General features: G+C 56.3%; 1 protein-coding gene across 5 annotated transcripts; it reads left to right on the top strand.

The window, feature by feature from the left end:
* The first annotated feature begins 5,382 nt into the window (after positions 1–5,382).
* On the top strand, positions 5,383–13,528 carry PLK5 (polo like kinase 5 (inactive)). Of its 5 annotated transcripts, none has more exons than XM_081076451.1 (13): positions 5,383–5,602; positions 6,216–6,329; positions 6,454–6,588; positions 6,951–7,080; positions 7,191–7,278; positions 7,379–7,474; positions 8,112–8,310; positions 8,454–8,580; positions 8,772–8,845; positions 9,044–9,128; positions 9,382–9,459; positions 11,805–11,915; positions 12,308–13,528. In XM_081076451.1, the coding sequence occupies exons 1-12, from the start codon at positions 5,495–5,497 to the stop codon at positions 11,900–11,902; spliced, it is 1,332 nt and encodes a 443-aa protein (XP_080932577.1). In that variant the 5' UTR covers positions 5,383–5,494; the 3' UTR covers positions 11,903–11,915; positions 12,308–13,528. The 5 variants fall into 5 exon arrangements, with proteins under 5 accessions (XP_080932577.1, XP_080932581.1, XP_080932578.1 ...); XM_081076455.1 differs by having other exon boundaries at positions 5,422–5,669; positions 6,472–6,588; XM_081076452.1 differs by having other exon boundaries at positions 5,425–5,602; positions 6,472–6,588.
* The last annotated feature ends 842 nt before the right edge of the window (positions 13,529–14,370 follow it).

Genomic DNA, 14,370 nt, shown 5'->3' with positions numbered 1-14,370 from the left:
GGTACTATGCAGGGTGTGCATACAGTAGGCATTGTGTCCGGCATGAAGCATACATAGAAGGTGTTAGGCTCTGTAGGGAATGTAGGCAGCAGGTACTACATCCTATAGAGATGCATACAGCAGACACTTTGCCCTGCATGGAGTGTATACAGTAGGTAATGCATCCTGCAGGGAGAGTAGATAGTAGCACTGAACCTTCCAAGAAGTGCATACAGCAGTACAGGCACTGGACTCTGCAGCCAGTATATGCAGCAAGCACAGTCCTGTAGAAAGTGCATACAGCAGGCACTGCACACTGCACTGGGGTCCTAGGGCTTGTGGAGTCACCAAGTGGGGAGGGGGTGAAGGAGTGGAGTCCCCCCCAGTTCTTGTCTCCCCTGGGTCTCCGGCCACCACCTCTGTCCTTCGGACATAACAACTGGACCCAGCAGATTCCCGGAGGATGAAGCCTGGAGTTCAGCTCAGAACACCTGGTACAGGTGGAGGGGTGTTTGTGAGGTTCAGAGGCCCCAGGTCCAGTGGTGTCTCAGCCCCTCACCCCATGCACTGGCCTAGACCCCGGCCCACGGGCAGATGGATCCCTCCACTCTGAGCTCCATCCTGGACCCCCTCCCTGAGGCAGGGCAGGATGGGATCGGGCGAGTACAGTGGGTCCAGCGGAGGTGGGTCAGCCGGGCTCCTCCTCCTCCTGGGGTCTCAGGGCCTTGGGGCTTAGAAAATGTCTGCGAGCAGATCCTGTGGCCTCCCCGTGTCCCCTCCCCCAACTCCCTGTGCCCCTCATGATCCCTGGTGCCTGGGCTGATGGTCCCAGGACACTTCAGCCTCCTGAGTTGACTGGGTGGGAGGGTTCCTAGATCTGTGCAGATGTCCCTGGGCATGAGCATAGGTACAGCAGGAACTGGGACTCACTACAGCCAAGATCACCCGTGAGAACTGGGATTACCTCCCAGAAAGAGCTGCCCCAGGGACATAAGAGGCAGGAAAGAGAAAGGGCCAGATTTCTGAGACTGTTGTTTGCGTCTCTGGATCGAGCCATACCTGAAGCCATCCATCCAGTAGTTTTCACTTTAGTAACTTCGGGTTTCTGAGACTTATAATGCAAAGGTCTTCACTAATTGCGAGCAGTGTCCTTTGCATCAGCCTTGCTCCAGACAGGTCATAGTTCTCATGCCACTGACCCAGTGACTGAGCACGTCACCTACTGCAAAGTTGCCCCTGCCTTGGGGGTTCCCATATCTGATGTGACACTCCCAACTGCTTCTCGCAAGAGTAATCCTCACCCCCACTCTACGGGTTGGGACACTGAGGTGCAGATGGGCGAAATCACACGCAGTGGGACTCAGAGGATCTGGGACGACTCCCCAGCCACATCTGCATGGGTGCCCTGAGCTCCTTTAGGGGCAGGGGTGTGGGAGTGCTTATCAGGCTGGACCTGGAGGATGAGGGAACTGAACGGAAAACAGTATGAGGGAGAGGGGGTTTCCAGCAGAGGGTACAGCACGTGCAACGGCCAGGTGGCCAGAGGATCCGGGTGAAGCCCAGGCCAGAGTACAGGGAGCAAGGGGGCCGGCTTCCAGGCCAGAGAGGGGCGGGGGCCACACAGGGCGCAAGGGCTGGGGAGCATGGGACAGTGACTCAGAAATGACAAGTCGTCTAAGGTGTGCTCTTACATGATAAAATCAGAAAAATCAAGCCCGATATGATGGCCGTTCACATAAAAGTACACGTTCCTGTAGACTCAGACAGGAAATCAAGATGAAGCCCTGGTGCTGCTCACAGTGATCTTGGGGTGAGGGTGCAGGTGACTTTATGTTACTACCTTCCAGGTCTGGCTTGCATTTCTTGTCATGACCTCCTAATTCTCGTGTTTATTTTTAAAATGAAATTTTAATTTTGAAATCATTTTAGATTTACAGAAAGTTTCAAAGATACTAGAGTTTCTCTCTACCCTTTGTCGTCAGAAGTATACTGTCCTCTCCCCAAAGGGACCTGCGTACATGTCACCTCACGTGGCATAGGAGACTTTGCAGATGGATTAAGTCAAAGACCCTGAGATGGAGATGACCCTGGAGGATCAGAGAGAACACTGATGCTAGAAGGATCCGATGACAACAGACGCTGGGAGACTGGGAGAGGCAAAGACAAGATTTGGCCCTGGACAAGTGGAAGCCAAGTCCCCCGCCCCCAACGCTGGACCAGTCTCAAGGCAGCACCCTGCCGCAGTCATGGGGTTTCTGGAGCACAGTGGCAGGGTCCCCTCCCACTGCTCTGCTCACGAGGCTCTGTCCCCAAGGGCTGAGCTCACGAGTAGAGACATGAGGGAGTCCACACAGTTCAAAGGCCAGGAGACCAGAGAGGTGCCTGGAGTTGGGGCAAGTCACATCTGTCCACGTGCTCCTACCCTGTCACCTTCTGGGAGAAGGTGACTGTGCCAAGGCTGACCCCATGCCCAGCCTGCAAGCCTCCCACGGGTGGCCTCCAGGAGTCTGCTATCTCAGCAGCTGCCCCCTCACCTGAAGCAGGTATTTTGAGCGAAGCTTCCCGCACTTCTCCCGGGAAATCTGCTGACTCTGGGGAGTTATCTCAGGTCAGTCAGAGCACAGAGTGGAGGGAAAGCGATGCTATGGCCTGGGTATGGGGGATCAGGTGGTAGGTGGCCAGGCTAGGTTCCAGCCCAAGACTACCCAGGCTTCTGAAACCCTGGGCAGGGGTCAGCATGGGAGGCCGCCTCGTGAGCCCTGCCCCTTTGCAAAACTGATCCTGGGATTGGCACCCAAACTACACGTCAGTTTGCTCATTTGTAAAATGGAGGTTTTAGTAAGCCTCCTCAGGCTGTGGATTTTTTTTAGGGGATGGGGTGGGCTGGGGAATCTAATCTGTTTTTCCTTTTTTTATTTTGGCAAAATACACATAACAAACTTTACCATCTTAACCACTTTAAGCTCATGGCTCAGTAGCATTAAGCACATTCACACTGCTGTGCAGCCATCCCCACCATCCATCTCCAGAACTTTCTCATCTCCCCTAACTGAAACTCTGTCCCCATTAAACACTCCCTTCCCCTTCCCCAACCCCTGGCCCCAACCATCTACTTCCTGTCTGTGAATATGACTTCTCTGGGGGGCCTCACGGTGTTTGTCCTTCTGTGTCTGGCTTATTTCATTCAGCATAATGTCCTCAGGGTCCATCCAAGTTGTAGCAGGTGTCGGAATGTCCAACCTTTTTAAGGCTGAGTAACAGTCCAGTGTGTGGATGGACCATATTTGATCCATTTATCTGTCAATGGACATTCAGGTTGTTTCCTCTTGTTGTGAATCATGCTGTTATGAACAGCTGTTTTCTGTTTTAGTCTAGTTTTTTCATTCTAGAGGGCTGGGGGAGAGGGTCCCTGCTCAAGGGGGTGCAGGCTGGGAACTGGAGATCTCTTCGGCCCTGTTGTGGAAGCTTAGCCAGGAAAACCCAGTGGGCGGCCAGGAAGGAGGCAGACTGGTGTCTGTGCAGAGGGTGTCAGCTGACAGGCAGGCTGTGTGGCGCCCGCCAGGAACTTCTGATTTATTCCCACCAGGAGGCTTCTGGGTGTTCAGTGGGCTCAGCCACCCACCTCAGCGTGAGGGCTCTGCCTGCCCTCCTGTGGGGCTGGAGGGACACTTTGGGGCAGCAAGGGCTCTGGCCCCACTTACTTACCCTTTTGATGGGGCTCGGCCACAGCCCAGTGCTCTGGGCCTGCATATCACTTCCTGAGCTTCAGTTTCCTCATCTGTGACATAGGGCTAAGAACAACACCTACCTCTGGCACAAGCCACTGCCCAGAAGGCTTACGCATGCATACCTCTGGGACCTACCCCAGCTTCCTGACTCCCCTAAGTCTGGACGATCTCCTGGTAATCTTTGTATGAGGGCTGGGCAGGTCTGTCTTGAGCATGCAGATCCCAGCACAGGTTCCCCACGTGGGTCAGTGCTTATCAAATACCTGAATTAGCACGCAGATGGAGGTGTGCTATTGAGAAGGGACCAGCTGTCTGCCCTCGTGGATTTCCAGGTGACAGTGACGTGACAGCTCAGATCCACAGGCCCCTCCGGGGCCCATCTTCTGTTGCACTATGCCGGGTTCTAATTAGCAGGTGACTTGGGCTCCCAGGTCACAGCCAAGCTGTCCTCTTGCATTGGCCTGGAACACTTGGCTCTGGTGCCGAGGCTTCCCCACCAAAGGTTCCTGAGTCTTGCTCCATCAAATGTACTGGGGCCCCCATTTGACATGCCAAGTGACCATATGACAACTCAGAAGGTGTTTCCTGTCCCCGGTGGCATGGCTGGGTTGGATTCTGAAATCCGGTCTCTGGAAAATTCCGAGGCCTGATTCCAGCCACACGGAGCCCTGCTAACCCCTCCCCATTCATTGTGTTATGTAACATTTTGGGATTAATACGGAGGCAGCCAGAGGCAGCTGCTGGGATTCAAACCCAGTGCTGTCCCTTCCTTGCTAGGTAAGTGACTTAACCTCCCTGGGCCTCAGTGTGCTCACCTGTAAAATGGGGACAGGTCAGTTTCCATGTCATCAAAAGGAGAGAATGCAAGGAAAGCATCTAGACCTGAGTCTGGGCTACAGCTCAGAAATGCCCCCATAATGTCAAGAGGGACCTAAGCCCGCCCATTTGTCCTCCCATTCAACTGTCTCTCCTTGGCTGCCCCTGCTGGGAGTCACACCCCCATGTCCACCTATTAGTCCCCTAATTCTGTTCCTTCTCACTGTTGGGCATCCCTCATGTGACACCTCCCAACCTGGAGCGGTGCCCCCTCCTGGGTCTCTGCCTCAGGTCTCACTCCCCTCCCAGCCAGTCCCAGTCCCAGAAATACTGGGTTTCTCTCTCCTCTGGATTCTGCTGTGCCCCCGCACCCCCTACCCTCACCTCTCCCGCGCCCCCCCCCCAACCCTCCCAACGCTAACGCTGTGCTCAGGTGATCAAGTCCCAAAGTACCATGTGGGCCCCAGAAACCCATCTGCAGGGAGGACCCACACATTCAGAACTAGAATTCACATCTCAAGTGCACTTTGGGGTAAGGCCGCCAAGCCCCCAACCCCACACGCCTTTCCCTGGGAGGCCTACGAGAGAATGAGACAATCCCTCTGGGCCTCAGTTTTCCACTCAGTAAAATGGGCGTGTTGACAGTTCTCAGTTGGCAGGAGGCGCAGGATTGAAAGAGCCAGAGGGCTGAGCGCACCAGATTGGCGCTGCGTTGGCGCGCCCTGAGAGAGCGCCGCTCTAGTCACTGGAACTCCCGCCAGCCGGACGTCCCCGCACGCCCGCGCGCCCCCCACGCACCTGCCCCCTCCCGCAGCCCGCCAGCCCCTGAGCGTCTGGGCTCCGCCCTCTTCCCTCCCCCGAGCCAATAAGATGAGCCCCCGGCGGCGCGGTCCCCAGTGCAGCGGCGCGGCGCGGTGGTCCCAGCCGGAGGCCAGTGCCCGCGCCCTGCACCCGCCAGGCTCCGGCGCGGGATGGAGCCCGGGCTGCGGAGGCGGCGCAGTTGCCGCCCGCCTGTCTCCACTTTCCTGCGTGACCCGAGCTCGGGGCGCGTCTACAAGCGCGGGAAGCTGATCGGCAAGGTGGGGACCCCGGCATCCGGAGTCCGCAGCCAGGGGGCCGGGCCAGGCGGGGGTCCCAGATGGGCAGGTGGGCTGTGCGTACGCGATCGTGAGGGCAGAAGAGCCGGCGTGCGTCCGGCCTGTTTACCGGCTGCACCCCGGGCTTTGTCTCTGCGTGTGTCGCGTGCGCGAGTTTGGGGTCTGGCGTCGGGCTGGGAGCCTGGTCTGTAGTTGCTCCTCTGTATGGCGTGCATTGTGTGGCGGGAACCAGTGCTTGACTCGCTGTGCAGTGTGGGGTTGTGGGTCCAGGGGTGTGAGTGTGTGCCTGCGCGTGTAATCAGACTCGGTGCCTTTGTTTAGACTCTGTTGTGTTGTCTCCAGGTGTGTGTCTAAACGTGTTACACATTTCTCTGCTTTCTGTGCCTTCTGAGTAGATGTGTCCCTGTGCTTTTGTGTGAGCCCGGGTGTTACACTGTGTGTCCAAGTATGAGGGTGTGTGTGTGTGTGTGTGTGTGAGAGAGAGAGAGAGAGAGAGAGAGAGAGAGAGAGAGAGAGAGAGAGAGACTAGGGCTGGCCACCTGGCCACCTACATGTGTGCACCTGAACACTGAGCTCACGAATCCGCTCCCTGAAGGGCGCCTTCAGCCGTTGCTACAAGCTGACCGACATGTCCACCAGTGCCGTGTTCGCACTCAAGGTGGTGCCACATGGCAGGGCAGGAGCTGGGCGTCTGCACCCCTGTGGGAAGGTATGACCCCCGCCCATCAGTGCCCAGGGTCCCCACGCCCACAGTGGGTCCCCGGAGAGGTCCCTGCCCTTGACGGTAGGCTGCATGCCCATGGAGGGGAATACCACATGCCGAATGTGTGCAGGTGGGGCTGTGCCCGCAGGTAGCGCGAGAGGTCGCCCTGCACAGCCGCCTGCGACACCGCAACATCGTGGCCTTCCATGGACACTTCGCTGACCGTGACCACGTGTACATGCTGTTGGAATACTGCAGCCGCCAGGTGCCTCACCCTCCGTGTCTGCTATGCTCATCTTCACCCACCCGTGTCCATCTGTACTGACCTGTTTCTACCTGTGCCCACACCAGGCCCATCTGTGCTCATCCTAGGCTCGCCTGTGTGCACCTGTGCCTAATTTATTCCGTGGTCACCAGGCTCGTCTCATACTCACCTCTGTTTACCTGGGTCCTCCCGAGCACAGCTGTGCTCACCTGTGTCCCTCCTGTGTCCGCCATGCCTCATGACCCCAGTTGAATTTAGTTGTGATTTCATAGACTCCTTGACTTCACTTTGCCCACTTAAGTCCCCCTGAGCTCACCTATGTCTCCTCGGTGTTGGCGCTGTGGCCTGCGGGTCACCTACAGTCCTTGGCCCATGTGCTGGAAGCACGGCAGACACTGACAGAGCCTGAGGTACGCTACTACATGCGGGGCCTGGTCAGTGGCCTTCGCTACCTGCACCAGCTGCGTATTGTGCACCGGGACCTGAAGCTCAGTGAGTGTGGGCTGGGAAACCCTGGGGACGGCGCAGCTGAGGTGAGGCTATCCCCACGCCCGTGCCTCTCTCCCTCACGCCCTACCTGTGCCTCTCCCCCCACCTGACAGGTAACTTCTTCTTGAACAAGAACATGGAGGTGAAGATCGGGGACCTGGGACTGGCTGCCAGGGTGGGGCCTGGGGGCCGCTGCCACAGGTGAGAGGGAGGCTCTGGGCAGTCTCTCTGGGTGAACATAGGTGAACCCGGTTTGGCATAGGGGCCCCAGCCTTCCTGAGCCCCCCATTACTTCTTCCAGAGTGCTCTGTGGGACCCCAAACTTCCTGGCCCCTGAAGTCGTCTCCAGAAATGGGCACTCCTGCCAGTCGGACATCTGGGCCCTGGGCTGCATAATGTGAGTGGGGCCCTGGGAATCCAGGCCCGGGGAGCGGGCAGGAGTGGCCAGCTGGTGCCAGGTGTGGGGCGGTGGGAGCATGCAAAGAGGTAAGGACAGGCATAAACATGTACAGGGGAAGTGGAGTGGGAGTACAGGCAGGTGTGAGCACATACACCACAGATGTGGACAGGTATGTGCAGGTGTGGGGCGGTGGGAGCATGCACCTGCCATCATTTGAGCACGCAGGCATGAGGAGGGCATATGGAGGCGTGTATATGCAAGGGAGGACATGTTTGAGCATGCGCAGAGGGGTAGACACATGTGCACGTGCTAGGTGCAGAGGCGATCAGGGCATCTGTGCAGGTATGAGGTACGTGCAGGCTGGAGCAGGTGTGAGCATGCATAAAATAGAATTGAACAGGTGCATGGAGGTGTGTACAGGTGTAAGTCAGGTGCATGCAGGTGTACCAACAGATGCTGGTGTCTACTGAGCAGACAGGAATGGCCAGGTGTGAGGAGATGTGCGGCAGGTATGGGAATGTGGATGGATAGGCAGCATGTCCAGAGCAGGGGAGTGTGGGCAGGTATGGCCGGGTGTGGCCAGCGCAGGGCAGATACCAGCAGGCACCCAGGTTCCTGCCTGACCCCCGCCCAGGTACATGGTGCTGACTGGTGCCCCTCCCTTCGTGGCGGCTCCCCTGTCAGAGATGTATCAGAACATCCGTGATAGCCGTTACCCTGAGCCTGCCCACTTGTCACCCAACGCCCGCCGCCTCATCGCCCGCCTTCTGGCACCCAACCCAGCTGAGCGGCCCAGCCTGGACCGCCTGCTGCAGGACGACTTCTTCACGCAGGTGTGTAAGTGTCTAGGAGGTGGTGAATGCCCGGGCCTTCTCTAGGCCATGTCAGCCAAGGCCCAGGGAGGGTCCGGACCCCCAGGTGCTCAGGAGCCCAGCAGCCTGAGCAGAGTGCTAACCCCCAATGCCCCATTCCGAAGGGTTTCACTCCAGACCGGCTGCCACCCCACTCCTGCCACAGCCCGCCCATCTTCGCCATCTCCCAGCCTCTGGGCAGGCTTTTCCAGAAGGTGGGCCAGCTGCTGCTGAACCAGTGCCTGCCACCCTGTGAGTACCTGCCCTGCCCTCTCCTCACCTGCTCCTACCTGTCTGACACCTGTCTTGTACTTCACACAACTGTCATGCTTCTCACCTGCTCTGTGACTTCACATCTGTGGCAGAGCTGGATGAGGATGGCAGATGCCCCCCCTGTATGGGGCCAGATTCTGCACCCCCAAAATTCTTTGTGTCTTCCTCAGGCCCCTTCACTCCTGATGAGCCATCAGGTCCAGGAGAAGATGGTTCGGACCCTGACACCATGGGGTGCAGTGAGGTCAGGGCTCAGGGCTCAGGGCTCAGGGCTCAGGGCTGGGGACATGGTGAGGAAACAACGCGGGTTCCCTCACAGCAGGGCTGGGCAGAGGGGAAAGTTGGAGGTTTTCAGAGTGGGGAGGCCAGAGCCCTTCACTCATCTCAGGTCTCTCCCCCAGGGGCTGGGGTTGCCCCTCATCCCTGCTACTCCCCTCCCCAGACCTGCCTGTTGGAGAGAGACGCTCCCGATCCCGAGGTCCCCATCAACCTGCTCACCCAAGAGACCCTCCAGAGTGACCCAGCTGGTGAGCAGCCTCTGTCCTAGGTGGGGGCTTCGGGTGGGGAGTGACGGTCTACAGGTGGAGGGCAAAGACCCTACTTTGCTAGGATCAGGGCCCTCTCACAGCCTCAACTGTGGGTGATGTCTGGAACCTCTCTGGATTTAAAATAAGATTTTCCTGAATGTGAGAGTTTGGAGTGGCACTGGTTGGAGGGGCCCCTTGTGGTGGGGGCCCCTCTCCCCTTTTCTCCCTGACCCACACAGATTTGTCTCCCCAGGACCGGAGGGGAGCCCGAGGCAGGAGGTAGAGGTGGCCATCAGAAAGCTACAGCTCTGCCTGAACCCTGGGCCCCCAGGTAGGAGCCCAGCCCAGCCCACAGGACCCACCCAGTCTCTTAATCTCTGAGGAAAAGTGCCCTGTCCCAATCCAGACTCCCCCTGGGTATTTCTGGGACTCCCAGCAGGACACAGGGCTGAAGGAGGCTTCAGGACGCAGTGACTTCAGGCAAGTCACTTAACCCTCTGTGCCTCAGTTGCCTTCCCTGTGAAAGGAGGTTGATTATAGAATGATACAGGCTGTCCTTGTGTGAGAATTCTAGAACTTTCTGAGACCTGTTTTCGATGACTTTATTTTGAGTGAAGTGTTGGGGAGGGTTCTGGGGGGGGCATCCTCTTTTCGGAGTCTGGGCTTTTGCAATTTGAAATGCAGTCCTGTTTGAGAACCGGAGAGGAGACTGAGAAAAGTGAAGGCAGGAAATGAGACATCAGAACTTCAACCCCGAGCCCGTGACCTTGGTCACACCCAAGATGGGACCCTGTCCCATGTCCCAGAGTCCTGGAGCCCCAACTTCTCTTTCTCTCCCGCCCCTCGACCTCTATCATCTGTCGTGTCCTGCCCCACCTGGAGAGGGAGCCCCACTCCTTGTCTTTCCTGGGAGATCCATTTCGCTTCTCTTTTGTTCAGCCTCCCCTATTGTGTAGCACAAGAAGGACCCCAGACTTGAAGCTTGTCTTGAATCAACTGGAGCCAACTTTTATTTCAACATTTGAAATAAACAGTAAAAAATAACTTGAGATCAACTTTCTGAGAAGCTGTGAAGACAGCAGTTTGTCTGCCCCTGACCAGTGGATTTCCCATTTTCCCACCGATGCCTTTTCTCTCTCCCGGGGTCCAAGGCAGGAGCCCACATGGCACTGAGAGACTTTTTATTTCTAAGACAAAAACAATTAATGAAATAAAGCAGAGCCTTACGGCGTTTGGGGCGTTGCAAGCATTTCAGAATTGCTCATCCCCACAGGGAGCCCATGATCCTCATGTCCTCCCCTTCAGGCGAGAGTTGCTTTTCTCTTCCTTGGACTTTTCTCGAAATCTGTGCCCACGCAGTCCCTTCACCCAGGCCTCACAGGAACCACCTACTCAGTTCACCTCATCTTTGTGCCCAGCTGCACAGGAGCCCCGGGGAGAGCAGCAGCCCATCCTCTCAGCCCCCAAGTGGGTGGAATATTCCAGCAAGTACTGCTTTGGCTACCAGCTGCGGGCGGGGGCAGTGGTGTCCTGCTTCGGGACAGCACCCACATGGCCCTGCACCCCCCAGGGGGGTAGGTCACGGGGCTCCTGTCCCCTCAGGAGCCAGGCTCTCCCCTTGCCTTTCTTCATTCCTCAAGCATTAATTAAGTACCTACTGGGCACACCTATAAGCACTCACTGCCCAGTGGGGGAGAACAATGGTAAACAAATGACTAAGTTAATTTCAGGTGGCATTTTTCTAAAGGAAATGATCTGGGTCAGGTGACAGATTGTGGGGTGGAGGTGGCTTTCAACAGTGTGGTTGTGGAGGGGCTTTCTGAAGAAGTGATGTTCGGGCAAGACATGAATGACGAGATGTAGCCTGTGGGGAACAGCATTTTAGGCACAGGGAATAGCATACCATGTGCAAAGCTCCCAAGATGGGACTGAGGATGGTAGGTTTGAGAAATAGTGGGAACTCCAGAGTGAGTGAAGGGGAGACAGGATGTGAAGGCAGTGGCCTTGAAGGCCTCTGTTGGGGTTGGGGCACGAAGGAGGGGTCTGACTCACTTTTAACAATCTCTCTGGCAGGAGTGATGCGGGGGACCAGCAGGGAGGTGGCTGCACTAGTGAGCTGGGCAATGGTGGTGACTTGAACTGGGATGGTGGCCAAGGAGAGATGCAAGGGGCCTGGAATCTGGACTGAGTTTGCAGGCGAGAAGGATGGAGCAGCCACAGGGCGGAATGGGAAGATGGCAGAAAGGGGGGTTTGGGGGCTGATCTAGGTCTCAATGGACAGGCTGAGTCCACCGTTCCAGGGTCTGAGTTCAGGAGAGGGGCCAGGGCTGGATGCACAGAGAGGGGTAGTCAGTGTAGAGCTGGTCTTCAAAGCCACCATCTAAGAGGGTGTGGCTAGTTGGGAAGGTGTCCTGGTGTGAGGTGCCTAGGACAGAGGCCATGACAGTTGGCACCGCCCTGTGCCCCTGCCCACAGCCAAGTCTGCTACATGCCCGACCGGGGGAAGGTACAAACATTCACCCTGAGGGACGTGCCCAGCCCCCTGGGTGCCAAGCTGGCCTTCCTGCGACTCTTCGCGGGCTACATGCAGCAGCGGCTGCAAGAGGTGAGGGCTGGTGGGGCCAGCAGGTGGGGACGTCACAGCCCTGAGGCCCTTGTGGCTATGTCTCTCCACAGGAGGGGGCCCTGAGCATGCCCACCCCGCTTGCCAGCCCCAGCCTACGCCTGTTGCGTTGCCTTGTGTCCAGGTGAGCCTTGCTGCTGCTCTTCAGTGACTGGACAGTGCAGGTGAGCATGCGCCCTCAGGCTCAGGGCCTCCGGGGCTCGGCAGGTGGGGAGCAACCCTGCCCCCTAGACCACACTAGCTGTTCCAGGGCACACTGTTGCGGGGGTGGGGGCGCAGAAAACAGTTGGCTCCTGTGGGGGGGAACAAAGTATTGACTCCCAAACACAAACACTGCAAAATTGAAAATAAAATGTGTTGAAATGACAGCAAAATGTAATTCGGGGTCATCTTCGTGTGTGCATTTAGCAGCTTTCAAAATGTCATTTCCTTGAATCATTTTGAAGTTGAGGTTTTCCTGAGCAGCCCCGGCAATTTCTGAGCAATCAGAGCCCGTCCTAAAACATTTCCAAAGCAGTACCATATGATATTTTATTATTTAAAACAATTATTACAGGTGTCTGCCCGGTGGCTCAGGCGGTTAGAGCTCCATGCCCCTAACTCCGAAGGCTCCCGGTTCGATTCCCACATGGGCCAGTGAGCTCTCACCACAAGGTTGCCGGTTCAACTCCTCGAGTCCTGCAAGGGATGGTGGGCTGCGTCCCCTGCAACTAACGTTGAACACGGCTGCCGCTGAGCTCCCAGATGGCTCAGTTGGTTGGAGCGCGGGCTCTCAACCACAAGGTTGGCAGTTCGACTGCCGCAGGGGATGGTGGGCCGCGCCCCGTGCAACTAGCCACGGCAACTGGACCTGGGGCTGAGCTGCGCCCTCCACAACTAAGACTGAAAGGACAACTTGAAGCTGAACAGCACCCTCCACAACTAAGACTGAAAGGACAACAACTTGACTTGGAAAAAAGTCCTGGAAGTGCACACTGTTCCCCAGTGAAGTCCTGTTCCCCTTCCCCAATGAAATCTTTAAAAAAATAATTTAAAAAGTTATTACATAAAAATTTTTGTACTAGGATAAACAGCCTTCCCTGTTTAGGTGACGTTGCACTGAGGAAACTGGTACGTGGTGTGGGGCTGGAATTCCCCAGGTCCCAGGATTAAGAGTGGGATGACCATGGGCAGGGGAGTCCCGCCTGAGCCTCAGTTTCCCCTTCTGTAGTGGAACCCTGGGCTCCCGACTCTGGGAGAACCCCGGGCAGCTGCTGAGACCCAGGTCAGGGGGCTTTAAATCTCCTGTCCACACTTGTCCTTCTCCCTGGAGGTCTAAGGCTGGGGGCAGGCCCAGAGGACCCTTCTCCTCTTGACCTTGGCTCCTTGCCTTGGCAGGTCAGCTGCAGTGGAGATGAGGCTCAGCTGGTGCTGAGTGGGGGTGGTGAGGAGTTGCTCTTCACAGTCTGGGAACGAGGACAGCCTGGCATCTCCTACCCGCTGGGTGTCCTTCGGAGCCATGGCTGTCCCCCAGCTGCCCACCAGCACTTGCTCCATGCTCTCTGCATGCTGCAGAGCATCTAGCGCCCCCAAGAGGCAGAGTGGACCTCTGCATGTTGTTGCCAGGGACCCAGGCTCCATTTCTGCTGCTATTGTTCCCTAGGAGGAGCTGTCCTTGGGGGCAGGTGGGAAGCGTGCTGGGGACATGGGAGGTGGGGGTCCTTGCCTGTGGCATGACTGTTCAACCCAGACTTTTGTTCAGCTTTGTTCTCTTTTCATTAAAGAAAACTTGACTCTGACCTGCTGACTTCTTGGGGGAGCTTCCGCAAGGCAGTATGCAAGTCCAGTGCAATCTTAGCCCACTGCTCTTTGTGGCAGAGGCAGATGGGCCAGATTTTCACCAACACAGAAGTTAGGACCAGAGTGGAGTTCTGTCATGACTGAAAATCCAAAACACAGGCTATTTGCCTAATGGATGGGCAAAGGGAAAACAGATGTTGGAGGCTGGACATGGTTTTTTTCTATCCGTTTACATGTACCATGTTCCTGTAGAAAAGAATTAAACCATCAGGGTGTCCTGGCTTTCCCCCACAACCAAGTACCTGGTGTATGTATTTCTGTATTTGTTTTGTGAGATCCACCTTGTTGCTTTTCATGGAAGGAGGGAATGAAGAAAAGCTGGTGCTGAGGGACTGGGGAGGGAACGGAGAAAGCTGGCGAGATGGATCTGGAGAGCTCACATGCCTTGGTGTGGCCAGACATGGGGAGAGAAATTGTTCTGCCTAAAAGAGGGGGGAGAACTGGAAAATTCCCTGGAGAATCTGGGTGGAATAGGGTGTGGGTGGGAGAGGAACCAGGCCGGAGAGGTGAGGCCGGGTGGGGCATCATGGTCTTTTTCTCTTTGTTTATATTATTATTAATGTGAAAATCACAGAATATGCAATTAACTTTTAAAGTGTACAACTTGGGGAGAATGAGTGTATTCACAATGCTGTACAACCACCACCTCTATCTAATTCCAAAACTTCTGTTTTATCACCCCATAACATCCATTCCCACCCCCAGCCCCTGACAACCACTAACCCACTTCCTGTCTGTGGACGCGCCTGTTCTGGACGTTTCCCATAAGTGGCATCACAC

The sequence above is a fragment of the Rhinolophus hipposideros genome (assembly GCF_964194185.1).
Source record: "Rhinolophus hipposideros genome assembly, chromosome: 16".
In the NCBI taxonomy this organism is placed as follows: Eukaryota; Metazoa; Chordata; class Mammalia; order Chiroptera; family Rhinolophidae; genus Rhinolophus; species Rhinolophus hipposideros.
The sequence above is the reverse complement of the archived record's forward strand: the minus strand, read 5'-3'. Positions and strand labels throughout refer to the sequence as shown.